The sequence below is a fragment of the Oncorhynchus nerka genome, linkage group LG11 (genome assembly GCF_034236695.1).
Source record: "Oncorhynchus nerka isolate Pitt River linkage group LG11, Oner_Uvic_2.0, whole genome shotgun sequence".
NCBI classification, from domain to species: Eukaryota; Metazoa; Chordata; class Actinopteri; order Salmoniformes; family Salmonidae; genus Oncorhynchus; species Oncorhynchus nerka.
In genome coordinates this window covers 47936832-47951115 of record NC_088406.1, presented here as the reverse complement: position 1 = coordinate 47951115, position 14284 = coordinate 47936832, and the positions used below count along the sequence as shown (strand labels likewise).

The 14284-nt window shown below is 41.8% G+C and overlaps 1 protein-coding gene across 2 annotated transcripts in view; it reads right to left on the bottom strand.

Moving 5' to 3' along the window:
• The window catches only part of LOC115137033 (RNA-binding protein Nova-1-like), a 54829-nt gene extending 44879 nt beyond the window's left edge, over positions 1–9950 (bottom strand). The window contains exons 1-2 of one of the 2 annotated variants that reach the window (XM_029673028.2): positions 8621–9949; positions 6609–6683 (exon numbers count right to left, since the gene is read on the bottom strand). In XM_029673028.2, the coding sequence (XP_029528888.1) occupies positions 6609–6683; positions 8621–8777 (232 nt within the window). In that variant the 5' untranslated portion in view covers positions 8778–9949. Of the gene's footprint in view, positions 1–6608; positions 6684–8620 lie in introns of both variants that reach the window. The other variant, XM_029673029.2, reaches the window with a different exon arrangement.
• Positions 9951–14284: the final 4334 nt, after the last annotated feature.

The following is a 14284-nucleotide window of genomic DNA, read 5'->3' as shown; positions in this document are numbered from 1 at the left end:
GCCATAGGTATACCAAGTCTGCCAACGGTCTAAATACTTGATAGAACTGCAATACAGAACTCAGATATGTTCTGAATCTCTGTGTATTCTCAGAAAAGTCCTTATTCTAGGGCAGGGCCCTCCAACCCTGTTCCTGGAGAGTTACCGTCCTGTCGATAAGATGAATCGGGTTAGTTACAACTGGGATTGGAATGAAAACCTCCAGGAGGGTGGCTCTCCAGGAACAGGGTTGGAGATCCCTGTTCTCGGGAAAATCAAAAAAACGATTGATTTGAATCCAGGTTTCTCCAGAGACATAATATTAAGCTGAGCAGCTCAAGTCCCTGGTTCACCTGGAGAAGATTGACCCCAAGAGAAACATGTAAGAAGGGGTGTGTTATATCGAGCCTCTGTTGGCTGTCATGGACAAAGTGTTTTTTTTTTATTTAGGTGGAGGGGGACCTGTTGGAGTGATCTTGACCTGAGATATGGATATGGAGCATCTTATGTACTTGCCTATGGTTATAACTGGTTATAACTAGGTATGACCGTGTACAAAATCAAAATGACCTAAGATACATGCTTAGTCGCAGTCAAAATAGCTCATAAAAGTATGTCAGTGGTATGAATGCTTGGTAGAATTGTAACACAGAAACCAGTTAGCTTCCCCTCTGAATGTATATATAGGGAAGGGGGATACCTAGTCAGTTGTACAACTGAATGCATCTTCCACATTTAAACCAGCCCCTCTGAATCAGAGCAGTGCGGAGGGCTGCCTTAATCGACATCCACGTCTTCGGCGCCCAAAGAACAGTGGGTTAACTGCCTTGCTCCGCAGCAGAACGATATATTTTTACCTTGTCAGCTCAGGGATTCAATCCAGCAACCTTTTGGTTACTGGCCCAACGCTCCTACCCGCCAGGCTACCTGCCGAGTGTAGCCTGGCGGTGCTGATTTGTATATACTTTTGTATTGGTGTGTATTCTCCGAAAAATAGTTATTCTACAGAAAATGATATATAAATACCAGAATTCCTTTAATATCCTCCAATATTCTATATGTGCAACTTGTTATGGTATTTTGGTTGCTATAACATTTGTTTTGAAGCATTTGGGTATGGTTTTTTAAGCATACTGCCATAGACCCTACCACTCCCATTGTTTCACTAGCAGTGATGCTAATGCTGGCTGTGGGGTAAGTAAATAAAGCAAACTAAGCCATATGTCTCTCAGGAACAATGAGTGAATTCCTTTTAGTCCCAAAAATGTAGCATATTTCAAATGTTGGTGTACTGCCCCTTTCAATGACAGACATTTTTACCACAAATATGACACAATTCATACTTACATAACTGAATGATATTACAATCAAATGATGGTAAATCAGCTTTTTAGTGTTAATGTGGATGTGTATAAGGGATTTTTTTCTTATTTTCGTTTTACAGAATATGCTAATTAAGCGTAGCTAAAACCATAGCTAAAAAAACAGTCTGTTTATATTTTATTTTTTATTATCTGATAACATTATTTACATGTCTAATGATGTTTTGAAAATAATTAAGCTGACCCAAATCAGCTTATGGTAAATCACGTATGTAAAATATGTTGGTAGTTTAAGGGTTAAGGTGACAATGTATCCCAGTGTCTCAACCAATCGCCTGGGTCCTCTCCTCCTCTCCTAATATTCCACCACAATTAATCCAGGTTGCCTCCCCCAAGGCGGCAGATATAAATAGGATTATTATTAAGAGGGCATGGTTTTGTGTCACTTCACGACACACATGCACTGTTGATGGAACAAGGCACAATACCTGTTCTATACTAATGCAACAGCAATCAATCCACTGTGCAAGATGTGGAGAAAGGGGGGGGGGGTCATGAGTTACGACACCGATTATAATGATGGCTACCCTCACACTTTGACTTAAGATGCAATAAAATAGCGACACCTCTTGCATGTGTATTGATGACTTCCTAGCATGTATTCAGGAGTGTCTCGTATTTCTAACCAAGAACACTGAGTACCTCATAGAGTGACGGTGATGGTGAGAGGGGTGCAGGCAGGCAGACAGAATTAGGTTTTGGTCTGGCCAGGGGAATCATCAGCTAATTGAGAGAGATAATTATCTTTCATCGAAACACTCACTGGTCCTGCTATAATCTCATTAATCGATGCACCCCCTCTTGTTGTGTTTGTGTGTGTGTGTGTGTGTGCATGCGTGCGTGTGTGCAGAGAGTCTGTTTGTTAGAAATAGTGTTTTCTAGGCACGGCTTTTCTCCTCGGCATGCTCCAAATCATAGAACTGCACCATTGGCACCGTCTGGGACCTGGTCTGTTGAACCAACCCAAGGGCGATGGAGAGAGAGCGCTTTACACGAGGAGGAAATACGATACTTTCCCTTCTAACTGTGAGTAAGGTCATAGACATGAAATCCTACATAGAGCTGGGACGGACCTTTGTGTTTTAAAGCAGGTTATAGAATTGTTTTCTCCCGCACAGCACTGCCTGACAGTGAGCCTGCCTACGCTGAGTATAAGAAGCAGCAGAACTGCCTGTGTTCTGCAATGACCCAGATTCCAAATAAAGCCAAGACTGACCTCATTTTGATTGGGGTAGATCTACTTTTAACCAGCCTCAATTGATAAGTAATATCAAACACAAACGGGTTCTGCTGCTGCACATGAACCCTGGTACGCACTACACAACACACGTATACACACACAAATACAACAAATACACAGACAGACAGGTGGACATACATACATACTGTATATCTATAGAAACATCTCATAAACAGTAAACACACACCTTTCATACACAGTGGGCCATTTTTTTTATACATGACAATTATGTTCTAATTGTCTCTGTTTAAGATACTTGTTTTATACAGATCTGACTGTATCATGGCGAGTCCCAGTCCCTGAGATGATAATCCTGAATGCAGCCCTTACTAATCAAGCATGATGACTGTGCACAGTTGCTCGGCTACTCCTGTCTAGACAATCAGCACGCATTCTACATCGATCTCTGATAGGGAACATAAAACCACTCGCTCTAACCTGGTCAGATTTAGTTCCTCGACGGTGTCACCAAGGAAGGCTAGGGCAGAACACCCTTAGATTGAATTAGTACGTCTGGTGAGAAGAGGCTTTCAGCTGAACTGTTGGTTTTAAATATTTAGCTGATACGTCCCAGTGAGGACTGTGGATGGATTGATATAAATGAGCATGGACCTGACAGAGATGTGATCCGCCCCGAGCAGATGTTAGGCATCAGGATTGTAGTTCCTGGTCTTTGCTTTCTTTCCTCTTACACAACACAGACAGGATCCCAGCAGTTCAAGTTTCTGGAGGAACACAGTCATTTCCTCTTACTTGTCAGTGCATAAGACTTGAAGGTATACTTCAGGATTTTGGCAACGAGGCCCTTTATCTACGTCCCCAGAGTCAGATAAACTTGTGGATACCATTTTTATGTCTACGCGCACAGTTTTAAGAAAGTTGCTAACTAGTGCTAGCGCAATTGCTAACCAGCGTTAGTGTAATGAATGGAAGTCTATAGGTATCTGCTAGCACGCTAGTTAGCATTGGCTTGCGAATCTCTAACTTCCTGAGTGGCGCAGCAGTCTAAGGCACAGTATCTCAGTGCTAGACGCATCACTACAGACCCTGGTTTGATTCCAGGCTGTATCACAACCAGGCCGTGATTGGGAGTGTAGTGTGGCGCACAGGCCGTGATTGGGAGTCTAGTGTGGCGCACAATTGGTCCAGCGTCATCCCGGTTAGGGTTTGGCCGGGGTAGGCCGTCATTGTAAATAAGAAATTGTTCTTAACTGCCCAGTTAAATAAAGGTAAAATAAAAAAAACATTTTGCTTCCAACTCACCAACTACTGGGAAAACAACAAAGTGAGCCAGCTAGGTCAGAATACATCCAACATGTCTTACTCCTACTATGCTTGGCGTTGGATCAGTGTCATTTGTTCAAGAGTGTGCGTGTCATTATGTCTGTATGTAAGGGGTAGCTACAATAAATAATGAATAGGCATCTGACATAATAAACTAGTTGGTAAACACAGCAATCTGTTGCTAGGGGCTCCCAGGAGTCCTGGAGCCCAGAATAGGCTCCATCAGCCTGGACGGTTCAAATCTGGGGATCTGGTGTCGGGGGCTGGGTGTGCCTCTGGGCTAGGCTAAAGCATTGGGGTGTTATAAAAATCCAGTTCACTTAAGCTGGGTGAGTTTGTGTGGGGGAGCGGAGCTTAGTCTCACCCTCCACTCCTTTTGTTCAAGTTAAATCTCCACACCAGTTAGTGGACAACCACCTGTCTTGGTTGTTTATGGGGTTACTCTGAGTCATGAAACCTAGAACATGAATAAGAAAAAAGTATTTCACATCTGTAGCCATTCTGTTGTCGCGGGGTATTTTCAAGGTCACCAGTGAATCTGTATGAACTTCTTGGTGGCTGTCCTCTGTTCCTTATGTAGCCAGGTGCATAATGTGTTTCGGTTGAGTCTAACCAGTGTATAGTCTTTTCAAAATGTCCCCCCTTGTAGTGTCCACATTTGAGCCTTTCCGGACACGGCTATCTGAACTATGCTAATGCCCATGCTGAGCGGCACTCCATCTCCAGTGTATTTGAGTGTGTGAAAAGCGCCATGCATTGTTCGTCAAGCACGGCTGTTTCGAGAGGGGGCTAGATCTTCCCCTCTGCAATCGCTCTTTTCATCGCTCTCATCCATATTCATTGTGAGGTCTCTCCTCCACTCGGTGGCGGGCTGGAGGAGACAGGCGACTTCAGTGTCCAATTGTAAGCAACCGTTTCGAGAGCATCACCCGAAACCCCGCCCTATACAATGGGATTTTTTTTATTTTGTTTGACGCAGTGCTTTAAAAAAAGAACAGATGATGAAGAAGAAGAAGCAGCGCCCCCTTCATGTTCATGGTAATGGATGGGGATCGATGGGCAGACACGGCTGCGTGTGGTTGCTGGGGGTAGGTAGTGAATGGCAGCTGGTGATTGATGAGGTGGGTGGGTAGGTGGAGAAGAGGGAGCAGTCGTGATGGTCTGAAGGAGAACCATGATTAGCATGGATGGAGAGAAAGAGAGCGCCGTGCTGCCTAGAAACGCTCAGTTGAAAAACAGCCATGCCGCAGAGAAGTGGGAGGACACGCAGTGTTTTGGCTACAACAGCCCGAGCTGACACACACTGGGTGACTATGAGATTGGCAGGCGATAGGCCGGGACAACGCTTATATTTGCCCTTTGTCCATAGTGCTCCTTCACCATCATTGACAAATCAATATCCAAATGTTTATGCAAAGCCTTTATAAAAACCAGCTCTGCTATCTTTTGGGCTTTTTCACTCTGTGAAAGTGTGACGCATTCTCCTCGGCACCAATGGATAGATCCGGGGGAAGGTAAGTCAGCTCAGCTCCGGAGGGGAAAGCAACACAAAACACGAGCGATGCGATCGCTAACATCAAAGGCCCTGTCCTATAGACCGATGTCTCAGTGCTCTGTATGGTATCTGTCAGACGGGGGTGGGTTGGGTTGGAGAATAACGTCTGAGTCCTCATCGCCCCCCCCCTCCCCCTCTGTTCACCCTCCACGGACGTATTCACAGTCTCCTCACGTCATTTGGCAAGGGCATTAGAAGGCCTCCTCACCACTGTCCACTGAAGCCACTTTGGTGCCAGTCCATCCATTAACGAAATGACTTCCACATATCTCATTATAGTGGACAGAATCTTTTTATTTATAAGAGGGGAGTTGGGCTGAAGACCTATCTGAATATGCGTCCCATGGGTATGCAGTGGGAGCAAGTCAAGCATGTGGATGGTAAAAAAAATCAAACCAAGGGAGTCAGTGATTCCCCCCCCCCCCCTTGATATGAATGTCACCTTATGTAACATATAATCATGATTTAGAGCCTCTATAGGTTACAGCACAATGCCCTCTCATCCCATCTCTTCTGCAGTATGACCGAGACCGAGATGAACAATCAGAAGAGTAGACAATATTTAGAGAACACAACATCCATTGAGGTTTAAATATGTCTAATCCACGTTATCATCATTCCCAATCAATCCCCCCTTTAACAATGTCATGCAAAACGAATAAAGGTGATCGTGTCAATTACGAAATGATCAACAACCAATTTCATATACACAACATATCCAATAGATGTGCAAATATTACAAATGTGATAACCTTTTCAACTCCACAAATGTGAATAGCATGGCAAAATAAGCATGGCAGTTTAACATGAAAATGGATGCTATGGATTTACGTATATAAAACGTAAACATATGCCTACATTTTCTGCAGATGATATGCTTATAATCAAAGCTTCCATGATAGTCCATATACATAAGATGCTTATGAATTGAGATACATTTAATCAGTTTAGCTCAATTAAAGATGTAGGCCAAATATATTAAATCAGATTTAGAGGTTTTCCAGAAATAGTTTCAGAAAAGATTGGGTTATTTTAGTCTGCAGACTATTTTTTGCCTTTCTTTAGGAACTATTCATATCACTGTCAAACTGCTATAACAATATTGTAATTTAGTAAGCGAATAGCAAAAGAAATTAGAATAATAACAAAATCAAAGTGTCTCTCTTACCATGTGCCTCAGAGTGTGATTCCTGGTGAGGGAATACAATGCCTTCAGTTTCAAAAAGGGGCTGCAGGAAGGCCACTATACAGGAAGAGGAAGCACATTGTGTGTGTGTGGCAAAACTAATGTTATCACACATAATTATGAGGTACTGTGCTCCCCTGTAACTGGCATCAATGTCCTGAAGTCGACAACTGGTTCTGTTTAACCACAAACAACCTGCACATGAGGCCTGTTGATTTAGGTATTGGGCTCCAATATGGACAGGCCTCTAGCTAGCCTACGTACAGTGTAAATGGTTGCTCTGCTATTGACACATTCAAATGCTCGTGAGTATTGTGATGACGAGGGTATCGTTTAGAATGGCCTCAGTGGATTTTTAGTGAACAAGTTCTGAATGTTTGTGTGCAATGCAAATATTACATTTACATTTAAGTCATTTAGCAGACGCTCTTATCCAGAGCGACTTACAATTAAAACAACAAGCTATTGAAGTGGTTGCTGCTACAATGCTTTACTACTTGATATAATCATGTCTGAGCATTTATGTGTTCTTATAAAGCGTGTATCTTTCCGGGACCTTGCTCTTTTATATCACTTCTGAGGAAGTTGTTCCAATTTTTTAAGAAAAACAAACTGCCATTTTACTACGGTACAATCTCATTGAGTAGACGCATGTGTTTAAGTGTTTTGACTGGGCGTCTGACTACAATACTCCATGGGAAAGGTGTGGTAGTTACTGCACTCTAGCTGTTCTCATAATCACAGACATTTCATTTGGTCAAATTCATGAGATGTGTGTGTAGGTAATGTCTCCCAAGAGTGCTGCATGTTTTTTTTAGATATGTGCAGCTGAGTATCGATTCCTTTTAACAAAGTTGTCTCACTTCATTTCTTTGGCAGCGTTTGATCATCGTAATGCATTGTGGGAAATTACTTTTTGGGTCACTATATAGCTATTTCTGGTTGTAAACAATATCATGATATTGTTATGTGTGTGGTAGGTAGGCGCACCACACTAAAATTAATATTCTACAATATATTTTGTTTACCTTCAAAAATGTTTTGTAAGCCTATCAAAAGTCCACGAAGTCAGGATAAGTAAATATTAATGGTATAGTAATAATGACTAGAAGGTTGGAAATGCTTGGCGCTTAACAGCAATGTAAAAAAACAAACGAATGCTGATTACCTACGGTGACATCCATGTTTGATCCAACCAGTGAATAGAATCATGATTAGAATGTATTCATTGTCAATGTAGCCTTTCTTTAATGAGAGGTGCAGGATTTGGACTGCTACAATGATAATGATGAAGTATAAACAGTGACTGCATAATAGCGGATGACAATGTTGCACTGAAATGGCGACATATACTGTAGACTCCTGTATTTGGGTTTATTACTAACGGTGTCTATATGCATGTTATTGTCTTCTTGAGTAAATTGTACGCAAAGAGACTAGAGTACCCTAGCCTATGTGCCAGATTATCGATAATCACACGATTACCCGTCACAAAGCAAGGGATGTGAGCGCGGTCAACAATGGAATGTTTTTCAGTTGTTTGTAGTTTCGAGACTGTTTTGTTATTTTGGACGTCCGCAATTTATTGTGCCCAAACCTAAAAAATGGGTCAAATAAAATATGAATGAAATAACCCTTTTAGGTTCTAGATAACACCGTTTTTTCTATGTGCATGAGATCCGAGGGTTCCCTCCAAATCAGCACCCTCTCACTCACCCCCTTCATTGTCTTCATTCCATCAACACAAAGGATTTTCCTTCATTTGTAAATAGATGCAATGGATACAAAAGACTATAACAAGAGGCAATATATTGGACATTTCGCTTTATACATCACTAAATAACACTAGTTTCAGTGGTGTCGAGGAATGCTACATCAAGATGATAATCAACCTGCCATCCTTTCCCTTTCTCGGTGCTACCTCTGTGTGGGCATAATGATAAACTGGATTCACACATTCGAGATAATCTCCCGCATCCCCATCATTTACTTACCTCCAGTGTTTGTGCGTTTAGTGCTGCTTGCCTCAGTTGGGGTCTCTAGCGGTCTTTTACGCGAATCTGGGGGATCCGACTCCATGTGCGGCTGTTGATTGTGATGGTGAGGATTCAAGAAAACCCCGTTTTGCTGTACTGCCCCGCCGGCCATCATTTTTAAAGTAGGTTGGATGAAACTGCGTTTATCCCTTTATGCAACGTAACCAATTGAAAAAAAATGGTATTTGAATAGACGAAGCGATTCAAAATCGAAAATGCCTATATTCTTGATAATGAAATATCTTGCGTGTTATCCTCGCCCTTTCAGAGAACACCGAGATGCTACGATGAGTATGGGCTATGTGTTCTAACCGAGGAAGACGATGCTTGCGCTGCGTATGGAACGTAACCTCAACAAAAATCCAATGAACCGATAAATTATGTCCCGCTCCAGATACTATAAACGTGTTGTAGAAAGTAGGCTAATTTAATCTTCCATTAATTTCTTCATATGTGTGTTATGTCATTCCACTGCAATAAAGCGCGTATTCCTATCAAGCAATGCAGAACGACCTCCTCTCTGTATTGCAGCTAGGCAATGGTCAACGAAATAAAAGATCAAAACAAAAAAATATACAGACGACAGAGGTTAAATAAATAAAGGGAAAGGAAAGGTGTTGAAATACAAATATGGTCTTCTATCCGGTCCTCCTTTCGTGCACGAAGACACCCTGCAGTTCGATGTTGGAGGGCAAGCGGTGCGTTTTCAGGAGGGTCCAAAGGGGAGAGAATGCCGAGAATGGATACAAAGATAGAGTGAGATGCGATTTGTTTGTAGTCTCTCAGGAAAGATGCTGCAATCTTGCGTTTAGAGCATCCCTTCGCTTTCTGACTGTCGGAGCGCAGGGTATCGAGTGACGTCATGAGGATCAGAATAAATCCCTGTCAAATGTTGAGAAAACGAGCCGCCCCTCTCGAAACGCGATTGGATGAACTGATTTTCTCTGGCAAACGGAGTATAAAACCAATGTCACATGATAAAGAAAGAGGAGGTGTCGGGGACAACTAGGTCATGGCTAGAAAGGATACATGTTTTTGTCAAATTAACGTCACAAGTTGATATTTTCTTTGCTTTTTAGCTAACCCTAACCATTTTCCTAAACGGAACATAAGTATCATAACCTGCTACGCCAAATCTCCTAACCTGCTGCGTTAATTCTCCTAACTTGCCACGGAAAGGTAAATCTGACAAAAGCTGTATCCCATCTAGTAAAAATCGGACAACTAACGGAGGGTCGCGCTGCACAGGAAGATGTAAAACTAGGCTGACTTGAAGCCGTAACTTCTAACGGCGCTCAACTGTGCCTCGTTCACTGAAATAAAAAACATCCACGATGAAGTGGCTTAGTCATAACATAATATTATTACTCTTATTATTACCTATTAGGGTAGGCCTAATTATTATCTTATTGTTAGAGTGTAGGCCTACAGACTATAATTTCCATAACATCGTTGACTAAATAGTTAAACATAATTACACCCCTTAAATCAATCAGATTCTAAAATAAACCCTTTCCATAAAATGCTATACCTATAGGAAAGGAAACTTGGAAGTATACCTGTGTGGACTCCAGCCATCTCCGTGTGGAAGAAACCAAATGGAGGGATCCTCCGTGCGCGCGAACTCTCCGAGCCGGTCTTTACTGCCTCTCTCACACACAAACACACTTGCCGGCACACACCCTCTCTCACTGTCCAGTCCAAGACAGATGCCGAGCGCCCCTCGTGCTCCTCTAGATTCTCGTCAAGGTGACATTGCGTCGACCGTGGCCTACACACAAGCAGGGATCTCACACGATTTCACATGGCTGTGAAATTCAATGCGGGGAGACATCTCGGTTTTCTCCGAGAATACGCCGCTTGATGTGTGGAAATATGTGACAAATCCAAGGCAGATGTATGCCACTTTATTGGACCGTCGGAGTTCGGATAAGAAACAATTGCGCAGCATCCCACTTTCTTTCAGCCCATGATGTGGACCTTTCATGTCCAGCTATCTTTTTAGTGGTTGCCTGCTACAGTAATATGGAAAATGTGAAGTAGCTGAGCCCATAAGCTATTTTTAAAATGAGAAATACTAAGAACATTATTTGGGGTTTTATAAAGCAGGCTGTATAGCAGCTAACAGATGTAGCGTAGACTATTATGACGCTTATCTGGGTGTACATTTCCTAGATTGCCTAATGGAAAATGTAGGATGCTATTTGTACCTGTTGATAGAGAGGCTGATTATTCAGCCGACGCACTGCACAACATATGATATACATGTATGATATGATATATGACAAGGTTTCTATTGGTTCCTCATCTCGGGGGCGGACTGGTACCATAAATCGGCTCTGGCATTTCTACACACTGGACAATCCCCCCCCCCCACAAACCGGCCCATCTTTGTCGCCCCCACACCTTTTATTTATTTTTATTTAGTTCACCTTTATTTAACCAGGTAGGCTAGTTGAGAACAAGTTCTCATTTGCAACTGCGACCTGGCCAAGATAAAGCAAAGCAGTTCGACACATACAACAACACAGAGTTACACATGGAATAAACAAACATACAATCAATAATACAGTAGAAAAATCTATATACAGCATGTGCAAATGAGGTAGGGTAAGAGAGGTAATGCAATAAATAGGCCATGGTGGCGAAGTAATTACAATATAGCAATTAAACACTGGAATGGTAGAATGTGCAGAAGATGAATGTGCAAGTAGAGATACTGGGGTGCAAAGGAGCAAGATAAATAAATACAGTTTGGGGATGAGGTAGATTGGATGGGCTATTTACAGATGAGCTATGTACAGGTGCAGTGATCTGTGAGCTGCTCTGACAGCTCGTGCTTAAAGCTACACCTGCCTATTTTATTCCTTGAGATGGCCATTATTAGCCAGATATTTACAATTTTGGGCAAAAAACCCAAGTAAGACAGGTCCACTAGGCTAAAAATGTATTGTGTGTGATTTGGAGTATCTTCCCTTCCTCTATGACAATAGGGCAGTTCTTATAGGGGTCCAGGCCAGGGAGACCCACTTTTATGATGGTCTCTTCCAGATGTGGCAGGGTGGCAGACAGGCCATCAGGCATTTGCCCAAAATGCCAGATGGCCTGGCAACTAGACCCCATGCCACCATTAAAATAACTGGTAACTGCAGTGCATTTAGGGTGATATGGTACCTATTATGTGTAGGTAAGCCACCAATCTCTGTATTTTCCCATCAAAGCATTGTATTAATTTGGTCATTTTGGACAGATGGTTTGGGGTAAAACACTCCATTCCAGCAATATGGGTTTATGAGCTTTCACATAAACCCATGCGGCTCTCCTTCTGTGCTAGAAGTAAAAGGCTAAAGCCTGCGTGATGTAGACCAGCAGCGGATGATTCTCCATGCATAACCCCCATCCCATTGTTTGGAGGGGGTCCCCATCTGCCCCTTCCTACATGGTGTTGGGACTGTTGTTCCCTCCTGACCTTCTGCCTGAAAGGAGCCGGTCAAATAGCCACATCTGGTGTGATCATCCTTATGATATTTAAGTTATTAAAGTCTCCATTATGTATTATTATTTATTATAATCATTATTACTACTAATAATAATATTGTTATTATTCAACTACATGAAAATTAGGTCAAAGTTGTTTGCACGTTTTATTATTAAATCGTATTGTTATTTACTGTTATGATGTTTTGTAGATATAATATTTCATATTTTTCCTGGATCCTTGATCCAAAAATAACGGCCTTTGAATCCACAAACCCTCGTCATTATGCATTATAGGCCTATCCGCATGGTGATTGGTGAAAGTAAAAGTGGGCTATGATACAAGTGGAATTAGGATTATTATGCAATGTTGCCACCTAGTGGTTAAATTTAGGAAACAGCTAAACTACTCTAGCTACAATATGTAGCGGTATCCAGCTGCAGCCCCGGAGACTGTTAATGTCAGGCTACTACTCTTGGACACCCAGAACTTGATTAAGATGCTTGATTAAGTTCCAGGGGAGATATGTTAGAAAATGTACTAACAAAAATAGCGAAGTCTCCCTCTCTCAACAGAAACTCTCAGCCAGCATCTGAAAAGTATATGAGACAAATGCCCCCTTCCGAAAATAAAAAAAATGCTAGAGCCTGCAAAATCATTATTTGTCCAAATTATCAGTGATTATTTTGTCCAAATGATCATACCTCCAGACAGCATGGCCCCCAAAATGGTTGTCTTCACACAAACAGAGTACACAGCATTGACGCCACACAATCTCTACACTGGACCTTCAGGTACAAAAGTACTCACGACTCACAAGAAGAGATCTAAGGGGTGCTTTTATGGTTAGTTCTATCAGGAATCCTTGGGATGTCCCTATCCTAACCATAACCTTAAGCAGTGGCGACCCGTCATTCAAGGCAGGTGGTACAGAGCCCACCTGTTTTGAGTCCCACCTGTTTAGCAAAAAAATAAACCCTCACCCTAATCCTGTTTTAGAGAAATTACATCATTGAATATCGTAAGAGATTTCATTGTCTGCTTATATGCCCCCTTTATTTATCCTAGGATTCTGACTTGGTGTAAAGGAGAATACTGTAAGAATGTCCCATGTTCTGAATTCTGCCGCTGTACATTTCAAAAGTGCCGAAGAAATAGTTATATTGACTACGTCCGTCTTGGCTCGCTCATTGTCGTAATCGAAATTACGGACGGCCTCTTATCCGCTCATCGTTCCCTCATGCCATAGTTTGTATATTTCAATTGTCAGTAGAAACCACATTTGTTTAAGCAAGTCAGGCCATATCAGCTATGTTTTTTTAAGGCAGTAAATGAGGCTGAATGAATGAGTCTCCACTGATAGCCAGGTGTAGCGGTGGTAAGGATTCACTTCACGGTGCTGAAAAGAAAGCTCTGCTGTTGGGACAGCTTTATGTAGACCCTAACAGTTTGTGTGCACCGTTTGTCACCGTTATAGTGCAATTAATGTATTGTTTAGTGTTGTATTGTGTAGTGGCTTTACTGGCATGCATCTAAAAATATATATTTTTAAGTTTGCCCCATCAAGATTTACGTGCTAAAATCGCCACTGACCTTAACCATAACCCTTACCTAAACCCTAACCTTAACCCTTACCTTAAAGGTGCAATATACAGAAATCGCCCCTCCATTTCCTCGATGCTCAAATTCAAATAGTTACCCTTATTTCAGTTTATGTGACCAAACAAGCAGGTTTGCGTAGATAATCATTGTAACATCTGAACTTCTGTGAAATATATTTTCCATAACCAAAAATATTGTATTTTCAGCTGTTTGAAGCTGGTGTAGAAAAACCTAAAGTAAAAGATGCAATAACTCAACTTAAAAACAGCGCACATAGAACAGATATAGCGCTTGTTAGACTTGCTTTCTATGAGAATGACAAATTTATAACTCACATTTCTATGTGAATTTGGTCAGGTTGCCCAAAAATGTGAATATTTCAGCTTTTAACGTCATAGTGCAGTCAAAAACGTGATTTTTCCTGTGTTTTATATATACCACTATGAGGTTGGAATAATACTGTGAAATTGTGAAAAAGACAATCAAATCAAATTTGATTAGTCACATGCGCCGAATACAACAGGTGTAGATCTTACAGTGAA